Source organism: Schistocerca americana, chromosome 3 (genome assembly GCF_021461395.2).
Source record: "Schistocerca americana isolate TAMUIC-IGC-003095 chromosome 3, iqSchAmer2.1, whole genome shotgun sequence".
NCBI lineage: Eukaryota > Metazoa > Arthropoda > Insecta > Orthoptera > Acrididae > Schistocerca > Schistocerca americana.
The window spans coordinates 420,938,445-420,960,727 of NC_060121.1; the positions used below are offsets into that span (position 1 = coordinate 420,938,445).

Below are 22,283 nucleotides of genomic sequence, written 5' to 3' on the forward strand. Positions count from 1 at the left end.
CGAATTAAGTCGGGTGATACTGAGGGAATTAGATTAGGAAATGAGACACTGAAAGTTGTAGATGAGTTTTGCTATTTCGGGAGCAAAATAACTAATGATGATCGAAGTATCGAGGATATAAAATGTAGACTAGCTATGGCGAGGTAAGCGTTTCTGAAGAAGAGAAATTTGTTAACATCGAGTATAAATTTAAGTGTCAGGAAGTCGTTTCTGAAAGTATTTGTATGGAGTGTAGCCATGTATGGATGTGAAGCATGGACGATAAATAGTTCGGACAAGAAGAGAATAGAAGCTTTCGAAATGTGGTGCTACAGAAGAATGTTGAAGATTAGATGAGTAGATCATGTAACTAATGAGGAGGTATTGAATAGGATTGGGGAGAAGAGAAGTTTGTGGCACAATTTGACTAGAGGAAGGGATCGGTTGGTGGGACATGTCCTGAGGCATCAAGGGATCACAAATTTAGCATTGGAGGGCAGCGTGGAGGGTAAAAATCGTAGAGGGAGACCAAGAGATGAATACACTAAGCAGATTCAGAAGTAGGTACTGGGAGATGAAGGAGCTTGCACGGGATAGGTTGGCATGGAGAGCTGCATCAAACCAGTCACAGGACTGAAGACCACAACAACAACAGTTGCCATTGTAAAGAAACATGCTAAGAATAAGTTGCAGAGATAGAATTACAGTGGGTGCAGAAGAAGTCAGCAGCACTAAAGGATACAGTGATTTCAAAGGACACATTGATATTACAATGAGCAAACCACATCATTAGAAGACCAGGTGATAAATGAAACAGACCAAGTCATAATTAATGCTCCTAGAAGAATGTGTATAAAAGGTGAGAAAGATTTGTAGATGTCTTTGTGTTCAAAAGGGAAAGTTCCCACCTTCCTTGTAATAGATGTTTATCATCGACCTAGTTTGTTGGGGAAAACTTCCTTATTTGACAATAACAACTATCACACTCCTCCTTTATGTCCTTTGGCATTTGTTACTGTTCACTTTTCTCCATGTATTACTTCTGTTTTTGTGAAGTTTCTTCCATTTTTACCTAATCTAAGGTTGTTCATTTATTTCATATTCCATTGAAAACAGTTTTGCACTATTTTCAGGTTATATGTCCACTTTTTGTCAACTATGGAGTTACTCCCTCCCCCACCTCCATTTCCTCTTCCTTTTTTCCCCCTACCTCTTCATATTCCCAGGCTTTTGATTGTTTTGATGCGGCCCACCACTACATCCTCTCCTGTGGCTCATTCCTCCATCTCTTTGATCAGACCACCTAGTCTTGCTACTCCTTTCTAAATGTATTTGCGCACATTTCATTTACATTTCCACCATTAAGGGTAATGCCTTAACATTCACATCTATCTTCTAAATTTTTTATGGACTGTTGCCACTGAAGCTGAGACTATGATTCTACCATGGATGGCGAATGCTGCCACTGGCCCACTATGTGTGCTTCTGTCACTACCTCTTACATGATTCCAGTCTAATCACACAGTCCACGTCCAACCCAAGGGACTGAAGCCTGCCAACGAATTTGTGTAATGTAGTTTACCACTTCTCTTGCCTGATCAGGCCATGGGAGGTTTATCAGGCCATGGGAGGTATTTCATTTCCCTCCAGCCCTCCTAGAATATCATGTGAATCACTCTGAGCAAGCACCCTACGTCCATTATTTTTTCTGGAGACACGCCCTCCAGATTAAGACAACTGCATCTACATACATACTCCGCAAGCCACCATATTATGTGTGGCGGAGGGTACCTTGTACCAGTACTAATCATTTCCTTTCCTGTCGCACATGCAAATGATGCAAGGGAAAAACAACTTTCTATGTGCTTCTGTATGAGTCCTAGTATCTCATATCTTCTCTTTGTGATCTTTATGGAAAATGTGCATTGGCAGTGGTTAATGCTTGTTCTGAAAATTTGTTCAATAGTGTTTCATGAAAAGAGTGTTGTCTTTCCATCAGCGATTCCCATTTGAATTCTCAAAGCATCTCCATAGTGCTAATGTGTTGATCGAACCTGCTGATAACAAATCTAGCAATACACCCCTGAAATGAATTTAATTGTTTCAATGTCTTCCTTTAATCTGACCCGGTGGGGGTCCCAGATACTCCAGCAGTACTATTAAATGGGTTGTACCAGTAGTGTCTACTGTATTTACTCGAATATAAGCCGCACTTTTTTTCCGGTTTTTGTAATCCAAAAAACCGCCTGCGGCTTAGAATCGAGTGCAAAGTAAGCAGAAGTTCTGTAAAATGTTGGTAGGTGCCGCCACAGCTAACTTCTGCTGTCGAATATATGTAGCGCTACACAGGCATGCTTTGCAGGCACAAAGGTAATTACTGGCGCCAAAACCTCTGCGTCAGTAAATAAATTTTAAAAAAGGTGGAAGACGAGCTTTTTTCTCCGCCCCGAGTTTCGACCACTGCATTTTCATACATTATCCAACGAAGTAAATACAAAATTCGTATTGTTCATCTTCGAATGTAGCAGCATTTCAGTGTACTACGAAAATCCGACTGGCAAGACTGTTTGGTATGTTTGTTTGTCAATATGGGAAACTCTATGTTCTGAATTTTTTCCTACCTGTGAGAAGAGATGGTTGCTAATAGGGAGTTTTATGAATTGTGAATCACATGCAGTATTCTCTTCACCATAAGAATAATACGAATATAAACATTTTGCCATGTATTCTTTTGTGTTTGCTGCTATCTCATTTAAATCCTGTCTGCCTAATAAACTACGAAACTAGAGTGAGGCAACAGCAAACATGACATATCATGTCATGTTTATATTCATATTATTCTTATGCCTAATAGTGATACTGTCAGAAATGAAGCACGGCGATTGACTACATTTTTAAATCTAAGATGACTCTAATTTCTGTCTGCAAAGATTTTCAAACTGAGAAAAATTTTCGCTAAACTCTTGTTCAGAACATCTTCTATCATACGCAGTCTATTATTTGGTTCTTGTTGATCATTATCACAGAAAGCAGCAGTGTAAGTAACAACAAATAGCAGTCTGTTGCCATTGTTTTGCTAATGAGACGAGTCCTCTCTCTCTCTCTCTCTCTCTCTCTCTCTCTCTCTCTCTCTCTCTCTCTCTCTCTCTCTCTCTCTCTTTTTTATTGTAAGCGGCGGTAGCATGCACATAACAAAGCCATGTCGCGAGTGGCAACAGGCAGTAAACACTCATTATCAGAATGCGACAAACAACGCATGACACAGTACAGTAATCCATTTTCAGCTTAGAGTGGCGTAAACACCTATAACAAAGAGAACGACACTTATCAGATCAAAGAAAAATAAGCAATCTATTCAAATTAGACGAAGCATGTGAAAAAAAAAGGGTACCCGTATAAATTCGGATGGAACGCCTGACGCATTGGCTACCTGGGAAAGCTTAACTGCTAAACTTACGACTTGAACCAAACTACTGTAGCTGTATTGTCATTCATTCGACCTAAATTGTGTCTCATATTATAATGGACCAACTTTGTTTTGATTTGGAGGTGCGGCCTAAAACTTTTCTCTCCCCTTGAATTTAGAGTCTCAAATTTCAGGTGCGGCTTAGATTCGAGTGCGGCTTAGATTCGAGTAAATACGGTATGTGGTCCCATTTATAGGTGAGCTACAGTTTCCTAGAAACCTACCAATAAATTAAGTTGACCATTCACCTACACTACTAGTGGTCTTCCATGATCGTTTATTTCATATTGCTTTGCAGTGTTATGCCTGAATATTTAATCAACATGACTGTGTCAAGCATCACACCACAATGCTGAATCTGAATATTACAAGATTGTTGTTCATACACATCTGCATGAACTTGATTTTTTTCTGCATTTAGAGCAAGCTGCCATTCATCACACCAGATAGAAATTGTTTCTAAATCATCCTGCATCCTTCTACAATCCCTCGACAATAAAATGTACCCGTGTACTACAGCATCATCAGCAGTCAGTCACAGATTGCTCTTGCTCTGTCCTCCCGATTGTAAATGAGTGATCTTATTACACTTTCCTGGGGCACTGCAGGACAACTATAGTGTTCTATTACTTAAGAAGTCTTCAACCCTCTCCCCTATATGTCTGGACCTTCATTAATAGTCTGCAGGCTCTTCCTTTCGTGTCCCAATCTCCTATGAGTAGCATGTACACCCACTGTCTTCATTTATTGAATATATTCCAATCCTTGTCTTTACCCGCAGCTTTTGCCTCCGTTGCTCCCTCTTGTACCAATGTCTTAACACATGTCGTATCATCATATACCTTCTTCTAGTTAATGTTTTCCGCATATTCATTTAGTTACGTATTCTCTGGAAAACCATTTTGTCTCTTATATCATCAGTTCAAAATAACTTACATTATTCTATAGCACCATATCTTGAACACTTTAGTTCTTTTCTTTTGCAGTTTTCCTTCAGTGCATGCATCTCATCCGTACAATACTATGCTCCAAATGTATATTCTCAGAAATTTCTTCCTGAAATTAAGGCATATAGTTGATGTCGGCTGTCTTCTGTTGGCCAGAAATACCCTCTTTCCCTGTGCTAGCCTGTTTTTTGTGTGCTCCTTTCTTCATCTGCCATGCGTTACTTTGCTTCCAAGATAGCAGAATTTCTTCGTTTCAGTACCGTGTGGACCACATTTTTTTTGTTTCACTACTGAAAAATTGTTTCTCTATGAGGCATTGTTTTTTAATCTTACATCAGTTATCATTTCCACTTGTTCAGCAATAAGATAAGGATGTCCAATGTTTTCGCTTACTTTAGGCTGAATGTTGTTTACTTTTGCCTGCGCTACTTTTATATTCTATACCACAAATTCTTGAACTGTGTTTCATTTAAGTGATAGAGCAGATTGTGTATTGTGTATTATATTTAGAATCCCTTTCTCATACTGTGTTACATTTTGGTTCATTTCGAATCCAGCTTTCTGCACTCCGCCTCTTCTATAAAAGCTACTTGTATAGGGGTTATTGCTTTTTCTGTGTTTCAGTCTGATTTCCTTGCTGAACGAGGACTGTCTCTTTGTGATTGGTTTATCAAGAATAATACACAATTTTACTTTTTCAACTGTACTTGTTTATTTTTCCAATGTCTTTTAAGCATATTTGACAGTCGCTTCCTCAATATTAGCAATCTTTTTATTCTGTTCCAACAGTTTTTTGTTGTTGTTTATGAAATAATCTTTAAAAAGTCATTAATCAACTTATTCTTTTCTTTAGAAGTTTTTAAAGTATGTTTCGGCCAATTTTTTGTCATTGTCTTTGACTAATTCCAATACAATGTCCCGAAGCCTCTGAATTAGGTATTACTTCTCCTCCTTACTCTCTTCTTTTATAATGCACAGTAATTCACATGACAAAATCTTCTCCAGTGTACCCACACTAATTCCATCTTCTCTATCTGCTCACCTTGCATCATAAATGTCACATTTTCCTTTGAACTTTTAGTTCGTTTCGTTCTTTCTCCCTCTCAATCCAAGTGAGACTACTCTAACTTGCCTTCCTTCACTTGCTCATGGGAAACATGACTTAACAAATTATACTCTCTATAAATGTAAAGATGTCACAACTGTTGACTGATATGGTGTATTTATTATTGCTGTGTGCTGCAACTTTTTATTAGCTCTCATCCCCCCCCTCCCCAAAGGTGAAGCAGTGAGAGGTGTAGTACATGTTCCAGTTTCAATCTGCCCTTGCTTGCCTGGTAACCAGCAGGTTAAAGGAATCTTGCTTGCTTTCGTGCCTGTCTTCCAGCTGTGCTACGTTTCATAGCAGTTTATTTTGTATGCTTCCATTGTAATGTTCAGAAGTTAATGAAAAGTCCTCTTGTACCCAACTATCATGAGCAAGCCAAGTATAATATATATTCATTTTGAGATATTGTAGGCCAGAAAATTGTGGATTTTATTTGCCCCTTTTTTTCTGTTTGGCATTTTTCAAGCTTGCTTATTTATTTAGTGTCAGATGTGAACAGTTTTCCCTGCAACTTCACCCTCTTTCGACTAGTACTGGCTATGCTCAATTTGAACTATCATCAGGTGACCTCTAATACATGTTTTTTGTGGTAAACAGATCCATCTCTGAAAATAGAGATCCTTTGCAACGAAGAAACTGAAGATGACTGTCATACTGCAATGCCAACTAAAGAAAGGTTAAAGAAGTCTTGTTTCTGTAACTTAAATGTGTTTCAGCCAAATATGACCACAGGCATACCAGTTTAATTACTTTTTCCATGACATGTATTCCAGGTTCACTGAAGTCATTCTAAGTTACCAAAATAGGTCATTGTAGTTTTCCCAAATGCATTTTTAGCTAACATGAAATTTATTTTGTAATGTCACTTTATTGAGTTAATCTAAAAACAAACTGAAAGAAGGTTTTCATTCACTAGGTTGCACAGTGTCAGAATTTTTATTTGCTTTACATTTTCACCATATTTTCCAGGCATTAGGTTCTTATGGGTGTGTTTTAGGTTACCTTTTTTATAAGTATTTGCATGCAATGTGTCTGTACCTTTAGTTATGAGACTCCTGTTAGTATACAGATGCAGGAATGAAATTACTTTCTGGAATGTATGTTGGACTCAGCACAAAATATTGTTTATTTAAGCACCTTATATTCTGTATTGCCTTAATCATAATCATTAGCAAATGAATATTTCATTTTGCAGAACAGATTTAAATATTTACCAAATGTTCCTCAATTCCTCAGAAATTAATTATTTAAATTAAACCAGTTCCTCCTAAAATGTGTTTCACTAATTTACCAAGCACAAGTAATTGAAAATGGTTTATAAATAATAATAAATGTCATGAGAGAAGATTAAAATCTAAAATTGTGTCCTCAAATTAAAATTAATGATGTGTATATCACATATCAAAGAAAAACCCTCTCCATAAAATTACAATACATAAAACTGCACACTCGAATACAAAATGTCAATTCACATTTTCTTGTTTATAGCTTCTTGTAAATTCTGATGCATTATAGCTAACTGTATTCTTGATACACCAATGAAAATAATCAATTTTTGAAAATATAATGTAACTGGATAAAAAAAATCTAGTCTCCAAGTGGCGGCAGAAGAGCACACATAAAAGGTATTACTGTATGCAAGCTTTCACACCAATGGCTCCATCTATCATGAGGCTTGAAGGGGAAGGAAGAGGGCTGAAGGAAAATGACTGGTGAGGTTTAGGAAAAGGGGTAGAGTTCGGAAAAGACCCCAAGAATATATATTGACATTGGGGGCTGCACCAGACATGATTCAAATACCTGGGTGATTTTGACGCTACCATAGAGCTTCAAGATGGATTGGGTAGGGTAATATCAATATTACACCATCTTCCAATATTAAGCTCTCAGGTTTTCAAATCTCGTTCAGTGCAGCCCCTGACAATCAGTATTTTCTTCTTATCCTGTATGGCACGTCTCCCATGACCCTGGGTTCTGGATAACTTTTCCAAATCTGCCCCTTTTCCTAAACCGCACAAGTCCTTTTCCTTCACCCCTCTTCCTTCCCCTTCAACCCTCATACCAGAAGAAGGAGCCACTTGTTCCAAAAGCTTGCATACAATAATACCTAAAACACTATGTGATCAAAAGTATCCGTACACCCCCAGAAACAAATGTTTTTCGTATTAAGTGCATTGTGCTACCGCCTATCGCCAGGTACACCGTATCAGCGGCCTCAGTAGTCATTAAACATCATGAGAGAGCAGAATGGGGCACCGCTGAACTCACAGATTTCTTGGGTAGCTCAGTTGGTAGAGCACTTGCCCGTGAAAGACAATGGTCCCAAGTTAGAGTCTCGGTCCAGCACACAGTTTTAATCTGCCAGGAAGTTTCATATCAGCGCACACGCTGCTGCAGAGTAATAATTCACATTCTGTAACCTACAGTGTTGGTTTACACAATTCTTCCCCGCCTTATACACTTCTTTAAAGAAGCCTACTTTTTTCTGAGATTATTTCTGAAATCAGTGAAAGTATTTTAAATCTGTCTTGCGTCTCCATGGAAATGCGTATTTTGTCATAGGTGTGTTTTGTTTTATCGAAATAAAATAACATCAGTGGTCTTAATGAAACACACATACCATTTGGCTTGCTTTCTCCATCTAAAAACAATTCATTACAAAAGATGTTGATGTTACTACGTAAGATTTTTGCTCATATCAGGAAACACCATCTGCTTGCCAGTTTTTTGTAGATATTTCCTTGTCTGTATTATTGTTTCTTGTACTGTAGCTGCAAAGACAGATTGTCAACTTATGTCTTAACTTACTGTTGATATCTCAAAATTTTTCAAGGAAAAATACTAAATCAGGGAAATATCAGGGAATTCCACTTGGGTAAACTTGTGGCAACCCTGTTAACAGTACTACTGTCCTGCTTTGTAATAAATGTAATTTTGGCAATGTCTTCAATGAGTAACATCTGCAGTTCGTGAACAATCTTGCAGTTTTGTGCAGTCAGGAGATGCTGAGCACATCAATACATATTTATTCAAACATCAAGTCTGAATTTATGTAGCGTATTGTGACAGTCATATAATGCATGTTCTTACGATTTTCTGTCCAAAAATCAACTGTACTTGGACAGATACCAGAGTAAATTGTGTGCACTATGTTGGAGAGCAGTTTGCAGTGCGCTTTATCAACTTATGTTTAGATTTGCGTAACTGCTGTCACTGGAGAAGGCATATGTTGCATATGGTGTTTTAACATCCACGAAGGCCCCCCCCCCTTCTTTTTTTTCCCAATCAGTGTTTGCCCTGTGTTCAGGAAGCCTTCTCCCTTTATACTGCTAAATGGCTCCAAGTCCGTAGCACACATTTCCGCACACTTTCCAGCCACTAAGTCCTTGTGAGACACCTTCTGATTTATTTGAAGTTCCCTCATAAACACATGAAAACTTTTCCCATACTGGACTTGAACACTATTTCATGACTAACATATATTCCCACAAGTCGTAATTTCTCCATACCCTCCTTTCGGTTTGGTTTGTTCTTTTATCTGCTCCCACCATTACGATAACTGAGCTGCAGTGAATGTTGCTACCTTGGATTAATAGCACAAACTGTTGTCAGGTGCAGCAGAATGAACGGGTCCTATTAACTTGCCAGCTTGTGGAAACCCATGTGGGGCTGCTTTAACCACTGTGTATTAGTGCTCATGTATTTTTGGGTTTCCATGCGACAGGTTAAGCTGCTTTAATGGTTGTGGCAGAAATAGGGGCAAGCAGGCTGGAAGGAGAAGTTGTATACCACTGGATGGAATTGATAGAGAATATGCAACACCTCAGGAGCATCTTGAACTTTGGATGTCCAAACACATGCTACCATGCAATCATCGCTGTGTAGTTGGTCTCTGCATGCTGTCCACATGCTGCCTCTCGCCATGTGGATGTGTGACTACCATTGTCACAACCATCATGTTGCCATTATTCGGCCTCTTTCTTGCATCAGCTTCACAGTATATTGCTTGTAGAACATAACTTTCAAAATTTTTGAATTATTCTGCAATATGCACTTTCAGATGTTCCGACTGCCATACATAAGCCATACTTTTGCCTTTTCTGATCCACAGGTGTGTATTAAAATATTTTTTAAAATCATTAATGCTAACAAAAACAAAAGCATTTCACGATGTAGAGATACCACATTATTACAATCCCTCACACCTAGTCCGTAATATTACTCCTTAGGTGTAGGCACTTCGCCTGTGAGCATTGACCTTGGCCTCATATGGATTTACAGGGAAAAATTGTTTCATTGACTGGTAGAAAGTGAAGTTAGCTCGTCCTTTGGGTAATCCCATAAGCAAACATTTAGACCTCCTTCTGCCTGCTCCATGTTCTAGTTCGTGCTGATGATGCTTCTTGTACTTGCTTGCACTATCTTGTAAAGTAATAAAGGATGTTTTCTGACAGGATTGTGAGTAGCTACCGTTACATCAAAAACTGTTAAGGAATCTTGTTATAATTTATATTAAATAAACATAGTGACATAGCAATAATACACTTTTTTTTACGTAACTGACTCATAAAGGTTACCTCCCTCACTACCGTGTTCAGCCAAACTTCAAATCTACTACATTTTCTTAGTGCCACAATTATGGACAATGATTGAGACACTTCCCTCAGACATTTTCTGTATCGAAAATCAGTCTTTAATGTTTAGGGAAGTTCTTGTAGAATGTAAACACTTCAGGATTGAAGGAGACCACACACACAAAATCAGAAACACTGAGTTGTTGTTAGGCACACACAAAAGAGAGAAAACACTCTTGATTAGGAAGAGTAAAGCCTGCGTGCAACTCTCACGCGCACTCACACACACACACACACACACACACACACACACACACACACACACACACACACCTATGTTCTTACATGATGTATGCTCTTACATGATGCTGACTAGACTAATAGTGCCTTTTTTTCAAAGCTAATATTCCGGCATTTGTCTTAAGCATTTTAGGGAAATGGTTATTACTCCATTGTGGACTTCCCATTGTTTGCTTGAGAGGTATTGTAATATCTGGAAAAAGTGGTAACCTTTGTAAGCACATTGTGAAACTACAAGTGAAAAATCATCTTATTGCTTGCGTTTAATGCATATTTTTCATGAAATAAACATTGTTTTTACCTCATTTTTGTGCGAGTGCATTACTACATCTACAAACATTTCTCATTAATTGTTCCACATATTAAAGACATTCATGATACATTACATATTCAGCACTGGGAAAGTGAAGGAAACTTTGATTACATACACTCATGCTCATAAATTAAGGATATTGCTGATACATGGTGAAACAACACACTGGTGGTTGGATGCGGGTTTAAATCACCTCGGAGTATGACCAATGCGGTGCATTTGACCTGCGGTCAGCGCACGGTGGTGCTGGCAATAGTCCACATACGTATGGTGCAGCGAGTAAGTGTGCATAAGTTTTCAGACATGCTAATGGTGACTGTGTGCTGAAAATGGCTCAAAGAACACATATTGATGACGTTATGAGGGGTAGAATACTAGGGCGACTGGAGGCTGGTCGTGCCACAGAATATGATCTCAAGATTATGGCAACGATTCCAGCAGACAGGAAACGTGTCCAGGCACTACAGCATTGGACGTCCACAGTGTACAACACCACAAGAAGACTGATATCTCACCATCAGTGTCCACAGACGGCGACAGAGTACTGCAGGTAGCCTTGCTCGGGACTGTACCGCAGCCACTGGAACAGTTGTCTCCAGACACATGGTCTACAGACAAGTGAACAGGCATGGTTTATTCACCCAGAGACCTGCAAGGTGCATTCCACTGACCCCTGGTCACAGGAGAGCCCATAAAACCTGGTGTCAAGAACACAGTACTTGGTCATTGGAACAGTGGTCCCAGGTTATGTTCACAAGCGAGTCCAGGTATAGTCTGAAGAGTGATTCTCGCTGGGTTTTCATCTGTTGTGAACCACATACCAACCCCTTAATGTCCTTGAAAGTGACCTTTATGGAGGTCATGGTTTGATGGTGTGGGGTGGGATTATGATTGGTGCATGTACACCCCTGCATGTCTTTTGACAGAGGAACTGTAACAGGTCAGGTGTATCGGGATGTCATTTTGCACCAGTATGTCCGCCTTTTCAGGGGGGCAGTGGGTCCCACCTTCCTCCTGATGGATGACGACGCACGGCCCCACCGAGCTGCCATTGTGGAGGAGTACCGTGAAACAGAAGATATCAGGTGAATGGAGTGGCTTGCCTGTTCTCAAGACCTAAACCCCATTGAGCACATCTGGGATGCTCTCGGTCGACATATTGCTGCATGTCTTCAAACCCCTAGGACACTTCAGGAGCTCCAACAGGCACTGGTGCAAGAATGTGAGGCTATACCCCACCAGCTGCTCGACCACTTGATCCAGAGTATGCCAACCCGTTGTGCAGCCTGTGTACATGTGCATGGTGATCATATCCCATATTGATGTCAGGGTACATGCACAGGAAACGGGCGTTTTGTAGCACATGTGTTTCGGGACAGTTTTCTCACCTTATCACCAATACCATGGACTTATAGATCTGTGTTGTGTGTGTTCCCTACGTGCCTATGCTATTAGCACGAGTTGTGTGTAGTGCCACATTGTGTGGCACCACATTCTGCAATTATCCTTAATTTATGATCATGAGTGTAGGTGAATGTCGCTTTCCTGAATGAATTTCTTAGCAAACAAGAGTAACAAAAGAGTTAGAAAAGAAATTCTCAGTTGTAGGAAAATATTTAAATAAAAGGTACTGGTGACTTAAATGGTCTTTTCTGAAAATTCTTAGTTGTCATGGAGCAGTTCTACTCTTACACAATGTCAATGTGAATAAAATAAATTTGGGTCTAGACTGAAGTGTACAGGTAAATAATTGTTTTTTACATTATTCATTAAAGAAAAATAAGAGAAACAAGGACTATCTGAGCAATATTTATTCACTGCCAAACATGGGCAGTGGCTTGCAGAGTTAAAATGTAATGTAACTGCCGAGGGAGAGTGTCATAATTGACTAAATATGTTTCTGGTGTAATGAACTAACTTTTCCACCCACTGTACTCTTATCAGAAATGAGTTCTTCACGTTCTTGCAGACAGTACACTTATGTAATAAATAAAAACCATGCACTGCTGGTTCTGAGGACAGGAGCTCTGCCCTAAGGCTGGAGTGCCCTCACTTGTAGATGTCTGTGTATCAGACCTAACCTTCCTAGCATCCAAGGTTTATTGATGGTAGCTTCATGATCTGGACACAGGGCGAAGACACCTGTCCTCATTCCTTCACATCCTCATCACCCTCTTCCCCCAACATTTTCATGTGGTCCTTTTCAACTCCATATGCCACTTTCCTGGATGTTGACCTCCTACTCTCTGATGGCACCATCCACATCTCTGACAGTACTAAAACCACCAACCACAAACAGTACCTGCATTTAAATGGCTGTCATCCCCTCCACACAAAAAATTGCTCATATACAGCTTGGATATCCATGGATGGTGTACCTGCAGTGACGTGAACTCCCTTGCCCAATATGCAGAAGGTCTCATGAGGGCCTTCACAGACTGGTGCTACCCCACAAACCTAGCCTGCAAACAGATTACCTGTGCGTGAACCTCACACACCCCTAATCCTTTCACCACCTTCAAGAATCAGACATAACAGAGCACCCCTCTCGTCGCCAGGTATCACCGTGGACCGGAAAAACTGAATCATATCCTTCGCAAGGGCTTTGATTATCTGTCATCATGCCCTGAAATGAGGGACATCCTATGCAAAATCCTTCCCCCTCCTCCTAAAGCATGTTCCTTTACCACCCAACGTACACAACACCCTGGTCGCATCTCTATGCCACTCCCAACCCCTTGCCACATGGATCATATCCTTGTAGAACTCCTAGGTGCAAGACATGCTCAGTTCACCCACCCAGCACTTCCTACTCCAGTCATCACTGTCGTACCCTACCCTGTCAGAGGCAGAGCTACCTGTGAATGCAGCATGTTAAATACCAAATCTACTGCAATCACTGCACTGCTTTTTATGTCAGTATGACAACCAACCAGTTGTCCACAACAATGAACAGTCACTGCTGAACTGTGGCCAAGAATTAAGTTGATAATCCAATGGCACATCTTGCAGCTGCAGCTTTGCTGAACCGGAATCCTGGCATTGTACATCCCAGAACTTTTGTACTATAATTAGACTTGGTCATGTAATTACCAGCTTTTCTGTAGCACCACAACTCAAAAGCTTCTATTCGTTTCTTGTCTGAACTGTTTATCATGTACGTTTCACTTCAATACAAGGCTGCACTCCAGACAAATATGTTATCAGGAAAAGCTTTGTAGCATTTAAATTTATATTCACTGTTACCAAATTTCTCTTCTCCAGAAATGTTTGTCTTGCTATGAGCGGTCTTCATTTCCTATCTTCTCTACTTTGGCCATTGTCACTTTTTTCATTACTCTAATGTCAAAACTTGTCCACTAATTTTGGTATCTCATTACCCTTGTGTTACTTTTGTTATCTTTTCAAAGCATTAATTCCATTTGTCTGATCTTCCTGGCCCTCTGCTGTCTCTGGCAGGATTACAATGTTACTGTCAAACCTCAAAGTTTTAATTTCTTATCCCGAAACTTTTTATTGTCTTTACTAGTTCCTCCTTAGTTTGCTTCACCACCTACTCAGTATACAGACTGAATAATGTGTGGGATTGGTGATAACAATCATTAGTTGTTTTGCTCCCTAAAGAGCAAAACCTGTGTACTACTATTAGTATCTCGTTTGCTAATGTAATTCTCTCTCTATCACCTTATTTGATTTGACTACATGCCATTACCCTTGTTTTACTTCTGTTGTTGCTGATCTTCTCTTTTTTCAAGATGCCATCCATTCCATTTCAACTGCTCTTCCAAGTCCTTTGCTGACGTACAGAATTATTTTGTCATTGGCAAGCCATAAAGATTTTATTTACTCTCCCTGAACTTCTTTACTTCTTCGTCCCAATTTTTCTCTGGTGTACCAGTTGAGTGACATTGGGGATAGACTACAACTCTGTCCAATTCCCATCTCAACCACTGCTTCGCCTTTGTATCCTTTAATACTTATGACTGCAGTCTGGTTTCTGTACAAACTGTATAAATTTTTTCTGCTCCTGTATTTTGTCTCCTCTACCTTCAGAGTTTGAAGGAATGTAATCTATTCAACATTGACAAAAGCTTTCTCTGACAGGGTGTACCACATAAAACCAGTACGTCTCATGCCTGAGTATCAAGGAGCGGTGAACTAATTAAAAAATAATTGATAGTAGTAATGTTAAAGACATTTAGTTACCTGCTTTATAAGAGATGCTGGAAGTTGTGGCCATGGGCATCCAGGCCATGTCGCAAGTAATCCAACTAAAGATTAGTTACTGGTACACACAGTATCCTGGTTTTATGTTGGACACCCAGTACAAACATAGGTTTGCCTTCCCTTAACCTGTGTTTTAAGATAAGTTGTATGATCAGCATTGCCTTGCATTTTCCTACATTTTTCCGGAAGCCAAACTGATCTTCAGCGATATCAGCTTCTACTTGCTTTTCCATTCATCTGTAGATAACTCGTATAAGTATTCAGCAACTGTGACTAATTAAACTGATACTCTACAGCTACATGGCTACTCTGCAATTTACCCTTAAGTTCCTGACACAGGGTTCTTTGAATCACCTTCAGACTATTTCTCTGCTGTTCCATTCTAACAGCATGTGGGGAAAATGAACACTTAAATCTTTCCATATGGGCTCTGATTTCCCTTATTTTATTATTATGCTAATTTCTCTATATGTATGTCAGAGGAGAAAGTTGATGGTTGAAATTTCATGAAAACCTCTCCCCACAACACGAGCATTTGTTCTAACTATTGCCACTCCAGTTTACTTATCATATCTGTGACAGTCTCTCCCCTATTTCGTGATAATACAAAATGAGCTGAACTTTTTCATTGTCCTCCGCCAAACCTTTCAGGTAAGGATCCCGTACAGCACAGCAATACCCTAGCAGAGGAACGATAAGTGTGGTGTAGGCAGTCTCTGTAGTCCTGTTGCATCTTCTAAGTGTTCTGCCAATAAAATACATTTTGTGGTTGGCCTTCGGCACTACATTATCAATGTGATCATTCCAATTTGAGTTGTTCACAATTGTAGTTTCTAGGTTTTTAATTGAATTTACAGCTCTTATATTTGTGTGATTTATCATTTAACTGAAATTTAAGGGATTTGTTTTAGTACTGATATAAGTGACCTCACACTTTTCCTTATTCAGAGATAATTGCCACTGTTCACATCACGCCTACATCATTTTCAAATTAGTTTTGGACTTGTAGTGACTTTACTACACAGTAAATTGACAGCATCAGCTGCAAAAAATCTAAGAGGGCTGCTCAGATTGTCTCCTAAATTGTTTATATCAGAACACAGGACCTATAATGCTTCCGTGAGGGAATGTCAGATATCACTTCTGGTTCACTCAATGAATTTTAGTCGATTGCTACGTACTGTGGCCTTCCTGATAGGAAATCACAAACCCAATAACACAACTGAAATAAAACTCAATAGACACGCAATTTGATAGAGGAATGATGTCAAAAGCTTTTTGGAAATCTAGAAATATGGAATCAATTTGAGTTTCCATGCCGATAGCACTCATTACTTCATGTGAATAAAGAGCTAGTTGTGTTTCACAATAACAGCATTTTCTGAATCCATGCTGACAGTGTGACAATAGACACATCCATTCAAGGTATTCATAATGTTCGAACTCAGTGTATGTTCCAAAATCCTACTGCTAATGGATGTCAGTGATAGGGGTCTTTAATTACTCATTTTTCTGTTTAGAATGTTGGTGTGACCTGTGCCGATTTACAGTCCTTATGTCTGTTAATATTCACACCTGTCAGCACCAGCCTTCTTTGGAATTGAAATTATTACATTTTTCTTTAAGTCTGAGGATATTTCAGTTGTCTCATATTTTGCACACCAGGTGGAATAGTTTTGTCATTATAGGCACTCCCAAAGATATCAATAATGCGGAGGGAACATCATCTTCTCTAGGGGCCTTTTTTGGACGTAGATCTCTTGGTGCTCAGTCTAATTCTTCCCATAGTATCTTCTTCATCCAACTCCTCTTCTCTTTCAGCAACATTGTCTTCAGGTTCCTTTCTCTTATGGAGCCCTTCTGTGTATTTCTTCCACCTTTCAGCTTTTCCTCCTCTGCTCAGTACTGGTTTTCCATCTGAGCTCCTGATATTCATACAGTTGCTTCTCTTTTCTCCAAAGGCCTCTTTAATTTTCATGTATGTAGTATGTATCTTCCCCCCTAGTTAAACATGCTTCACCATCTTACATTTTCCCTACGGCTTTTCTTTCTTAGCCAAATTGTACATTTTGCCTGTGTCATTTTTTATAAACCTATATTCTATTTCACCTGATTCATTTGCTACACTTTTATATTTTGTCCTTTTGTCCATTAAATTCAACCTCTCCTGTGTTATCAAAGGATTTCTGTTAGGCCTTTTTTTCTACCTATTTCATCCTCTGCCACCTTCACTGTTTCATCTCTCAATCTTAAATGGTTAATTTGACTTCTGCTGTATTCCCTTGTCCTTTTTCTGTCTAACATTGACTAACACTTCCTCTTAAACCTCAATAATCTCTGGTTCTTTCGCATTATCCACATACCATCTCCCTAATTTCCTGCCTTTTTGCAGTTTCTTGGGTTTTAACTTACAGTTCATAACCAATAAATTGTAGGATGAAGTTGTAATAGGATGTGTAGATGAAACATGTATGGATGAGCAAGAGAAGCCCTCAACTCCACAAAGAATAGGAAAACTACTGCTATAGATAGGATAAATCCTGAACTGCTAAAATATAGAGGCACCCTACTAGAAAAGGCTACAACATTTATTTAATATGTTTTGGAGAAATGGAACTTTTCTGCAAGCATGGTCACAAGCAAACAATTGCGAGGACTGTGAAGGAATCAGCTCACTGGACACCACACACAAAGCTGATGAAAGAATAGTATACACAAGATTAATGGTTATAGCTGTGAGTTTATTAAGTGAAGAACAAATGAGATTTCAGAGGGGTAAGTTGACAACAGATGCAGAATTTATAATTAACAAATAATAAAAAAATGAAGTATACAGTAGTAGGGAAACCCATTTAAGAGTCATTGATTTTATTCAGACCTTCGATGATGTTGATAGAAGAAAACTGAGGAGTTTTATGAGGAAAAGGGGAGACCCACAATACCTAGTGTATGTTTCAAATAATCTACAAAAACAGGGCTGTAATTTTAGATGTAAATGGTACTCTAACATGGGCTATAACCACAAACAAAGGAGCTAGACAGGGATAGAGCATTTCACCCACACTTTTTAACATTTAATCAGATGATGGCATCTGGAAATGGAAAAGAGATTTTTATCAGGTTAATTAAGAAATTATTGTTCGTAGGTGACCTACAAGGGGGAATACATGTCTTATAGAAGGTTTAAAGCGTACAGTTTGATGCTTTCAGAAAGGAAGACAAAATCAATGTGTTTTAAAGGAGAACATCCTGTAAGGCCAAAACTTGTAATTAACAGTAGAATAATAGAGCAAACCAACCTTTTTTAACTACTTGTTTTGTGATGTTATATATGAGTATGATGAAGACTTTTTAAGATTCTTTGGGAATAGATGTGGAACAATAAATAGGTGAAAAAAGGGAAAGGAACAAGATGGAAATTTTACAAGCCAATGCAGTTCCAATGCTTGCTTATAGATGTGAATGGTGGGTTAAAAATAACTGCCAAAAATGGTCATAGAAGCAACAGGGATGAGCTATGTAAGAGCAGTAAAGGGATGCACAAGAACGATAGATTTCAATATTAGAAAATTAAGGAATAACTTACTGTATTTCAATTTTGTTTGTGTGGCCATACTCCACAGCAAGCATAGAAATATTTGGCACCAAAAAAAGGCAGTTTTATTTACAAAACAAGTATTACTTTATTTCATATCCTAAATAAAATAGGAGAAAGGATTGGATGAGAAAAGATTTCCTCTCCAGATAACAAGTTTTAAGCCAGTCAGGAGAAGAGGTTGAGGAAGACCAAGGAAGGAATGGGTACCATAATAGTCAAAAAGAAAAGAAAGGAAAAAAAACCTAAAATAGTTGAACTGGTAGTTGTGATAAATTATAGTCAGCATCCGTATGTGCCTGTGGAAATGTCTTACAGTTTAAAATCTGGTTTCAAAATCTCTCCTTTACTGTAATACAGTCAATTTGAAACCTTCCAGTGTCCCAGGTCTCTTTCCCTCCAGTCCCTATTTTTTTACCTTCCTTTTTTTTATGGAATTCCCTGTGGATTTTTATTTTCTTATTTGTTATTAGACCTACTTCCACATTGCGTTTATTTGATTTTGTAGTCAGGTGACCAGAAGTCCTCTTTTTTTTTCCTGACACCAGAGTTCACTAATTCCCACTGTGTGTAACTTTAACATATCCATTTGGTTTTTTAAATTTTTTAACCTGCCTACTTAATTCCACACTCTGACCCACAGAATACTAGTTGTTTTCCTGTTGGCAATATCTTGCTGAGTAGTCCCTACCTAGATATCCTCAGAATATTTTACCCAAGGGGATATCATCAACATTGAGCCATACACGAGAGCTGCCTGTCCTCAGGAAAAATCATATCTGTAGTTTCCCTGTTGGCTAATGTTACAAGGTTTGATCAGTAGATTCTCCAGACCGTAGTGCCTGCAACTACTGAAAACACTGCTACCCATCTTCATTAACTACATGTTTGCCTGGCCTTTCCAGAGATAACCCTCCATTGCGGTTGCCCCTATGGTACGACTATCTGTATCATTGAGGCATTTAGGCCACCCCACCTCAGCAAGTCCATGGTTTGTGTGACGGGAAGGAAACTGTGTTATATGGTTGCTATTACCTTTCTCGATAGGGTAATTCATTCCTTTCTTTTAAGGAAAAGGTCAAATTGTAGATTTATACAGTAAAATGTTGCTGTAAACTGTGAGAAACAATGGGAGACGTTTTCGTATGTTCTCTTATGTTTCAGCAACACTCCTGTGTTCTGGTTTTTAATAACTGTTTGTTTTTCATGGCAGCACTATTGTCCAAATATTACTTGTGTGAGGAATGACATGGGAGAGTTGTATCTACTTTACTTATTAGTGAACAGCAAGAAATGTAATTAAGAATGGGCCAGGCTATACATAGAAAATAACTATATGCCAGACCATGCTCTTCTATCTGTAACTCATAATTTTGTTGCAGCTATTATCATCAATGTTAAATACTGCTTATGTTTTTAAATCGTATACAATATTTTTAATTGCAGACTCCTTATGAGAACAGGATGTACAGCCTGAAAATTGAATGTGGAGCGAGGTATCCTGACGAATGCCCTAGTGCCAGGTTTATTTCAAGAATAAATATGACCTGTGTCAATAGTACGAATGGTGTGGTAAGAAACACTTTATTTTTTATGAAATAAATCATAATTTTTAGTTGTTAATGTGACAGATGTTATAGAATGTAGTGCTGGTGAATGAAAAATGTCAAAGTGAATGAACTTGAGGCCTCTGTGGAATGAGTTCAAAGTAAATATGTTGCTTTTTAATTTGCTTTGTTGGTTACCAATTTCCTTGCTGTTCTGTCTGTAATGTGACCTCATAATTTTTGAATTATTGTCATTTTCACCAAATCAAGTTATCAAGCTGCAGCATCAAATTTTGTAGGTTGACAGTAGAGCAGTTCCTGTGCTTGCTCGCTGGCAGCGAGATTATACAATCAAGACTGTCCTTCAAGAGCTACGCAGGATTATGACACTAAAGGAAAACATGAAGCTATCACAGCCTCCAGAGGGCAGTTCGTATTAGCAAATGGCTATTGCTGTGAAGGCAAACTGCAAGTATTTTGTGGATGGAGAGGAGAAAAGGGTGATGTTAATAATATTAAATGTTCACACCAGTCCAGAAGAAACCTGCATTACATTATTTCAGTATGTTGAATGTGAACTGCTGTAAAGATGTTGCATAAGTGAATAGCGAGCACTGTGAAATGCTGATATTTCTTAGCAAGTTTGTAATTCTGTGTAAAAAACAAAAAAACAAAACAAAAAAGAAAGTGTTGGGCCTTCGTATATTTTTCTTGGTGTTATTTACCTCATTAAATTTTGCTGTAAATGAGATTAAACCCATTTAGAGTTCAGAAATCCCCACGCAGTCTCCAGTTGCAAGTGAAGCCTGGCCTACTGTCCAAGATTGAAATGAGATCTGTTAACTTTATAGTCTTTGAAAGTATTATGTGATACACTGGCTTGTCGTGTTTACTTTTCTATATTTGATTATGCAGCAATATCAGGACACCTTTTTTATAGTACTTAGATTTATTATAATTAGATATGAATAACATTTCTGATACTCTGTCTTAAATATGTACACATACTCCAAGTAAGAATGGATTTATTTGTTGGAATTGTCACCAGTTGCTTTGCAGCTGAACTATGACTGAAAAATAAATATATGTTGAACGTGGACTTGAACTTCAATGTTAAACTGTTACACTTAACCATTTTGTTCTCTTGGCAAATGAGATTCATGTGCATAGTAGTTAAAAACCAGGCTGCTATAATTGTTTTAACTCCAAAGCAAAAATTGTTATGTTAATTGTGAAATGTAATAGTTACAGGAATGATTGCATGCCAGTGGACTCTATCGGATATATGTAAGGCTCATTTCCTCACTGCAGAATATAAATACAGCCTTTCTTAATTGGAATAGGTTGTGACTGTGGTTATTGTGCTATTTCTTTTAAAGAATGTAATAAACACTTGCATGGCCCCACTACTTTGTTTCAGCAAGGTTTTTGTATGTAGAGTGAAAATTGATGAAGTTCTCAGTGTCATCACTATTGGAAGAAGGAAAATAAAAATGTTGTTTTCCATACAAATGCAATACTTATTTTCATAATGAATAAGTCTGTGTCTGATAACTGAAGACGACATTTTATTAAAATTGTAAATCTTCTCCAATTTCTTTATTGCTTTAAATTAGCATGGCAGAAGATTTTGTTTAAAGGTTCAAGGAGAGCTAGCTAGTTGCATTATGTGATCTGTCACCTTTGCTTGTTCAGTAATGTAATTGTTTTCGTTGTTGCATTAAAGTAAGCTAGTTGTGCAAATACTTCAAACTTTTCTTGTCTTTTGATTGCTGACTTTGTTTTATTACTTGCAAGAAAATATCAGAATGAAAGAAGGAGAGAAACAATAAGAAGGGATAACTTGAAGGGTGTGAAACTCATCACACACACACACACACACACACACACACACACACACACTCTCACTCACAAGGGGAGGCCGCCAATTGTGAAATTCAGATTCGATTCATACTGCGCATAATAAAAGCTCATGGCCAGAGGTGTAATGTGGCAAAGCACCAAGATGCACTTCTCAGCCGTTGTCGAGAAAATCGACAGTTAAAAGAAACCGTTGCGGTGAAATACTCTCGACGATTAATAATTTTCTACAGCGTCGTGGCGCAGCAGTAAGCGGTCGGGTTCGTAATCCAAAGGTCGCCGGATCGAATCTCGCGCCATGCAATTTTTTTTTATTATTAGTTTTTTGTAATATATATATATATATATATATATATATATATATATA

At 38.5% G+C, this 22,283-nt stretch overlaps 1 protein-coding gene across 1 annotated transcript in view; it reads left to right on the top strand.

The window, feature by feature from the left end:
• The window catches only part of LOC124605672 (ubiquitin-conjugating enzyme E2 variant 2), a 61,139-nt gene extending 39,338 nt beyond the window's left edge, over window positions 1–21,801 (top strand). The window contains exons 3-4 of the mRNA XM_047137521.1: window positions 19,956–20,081; window positions 20,356–21,801. Coding sequence (XP_046993477.1) covers window positions 19,956–20,081; window positions 20,356–20,496 — 267 coding nt within the window. The 3' untranslated portion in view covers window positions 20,497–21,801. The remainder of the gene's footprint in view (window positions 1–19,955; window positions 20,082–20,355) is intronic.
• Window positions 21,802–22,283: the final 482 nt, after the last annotated feature.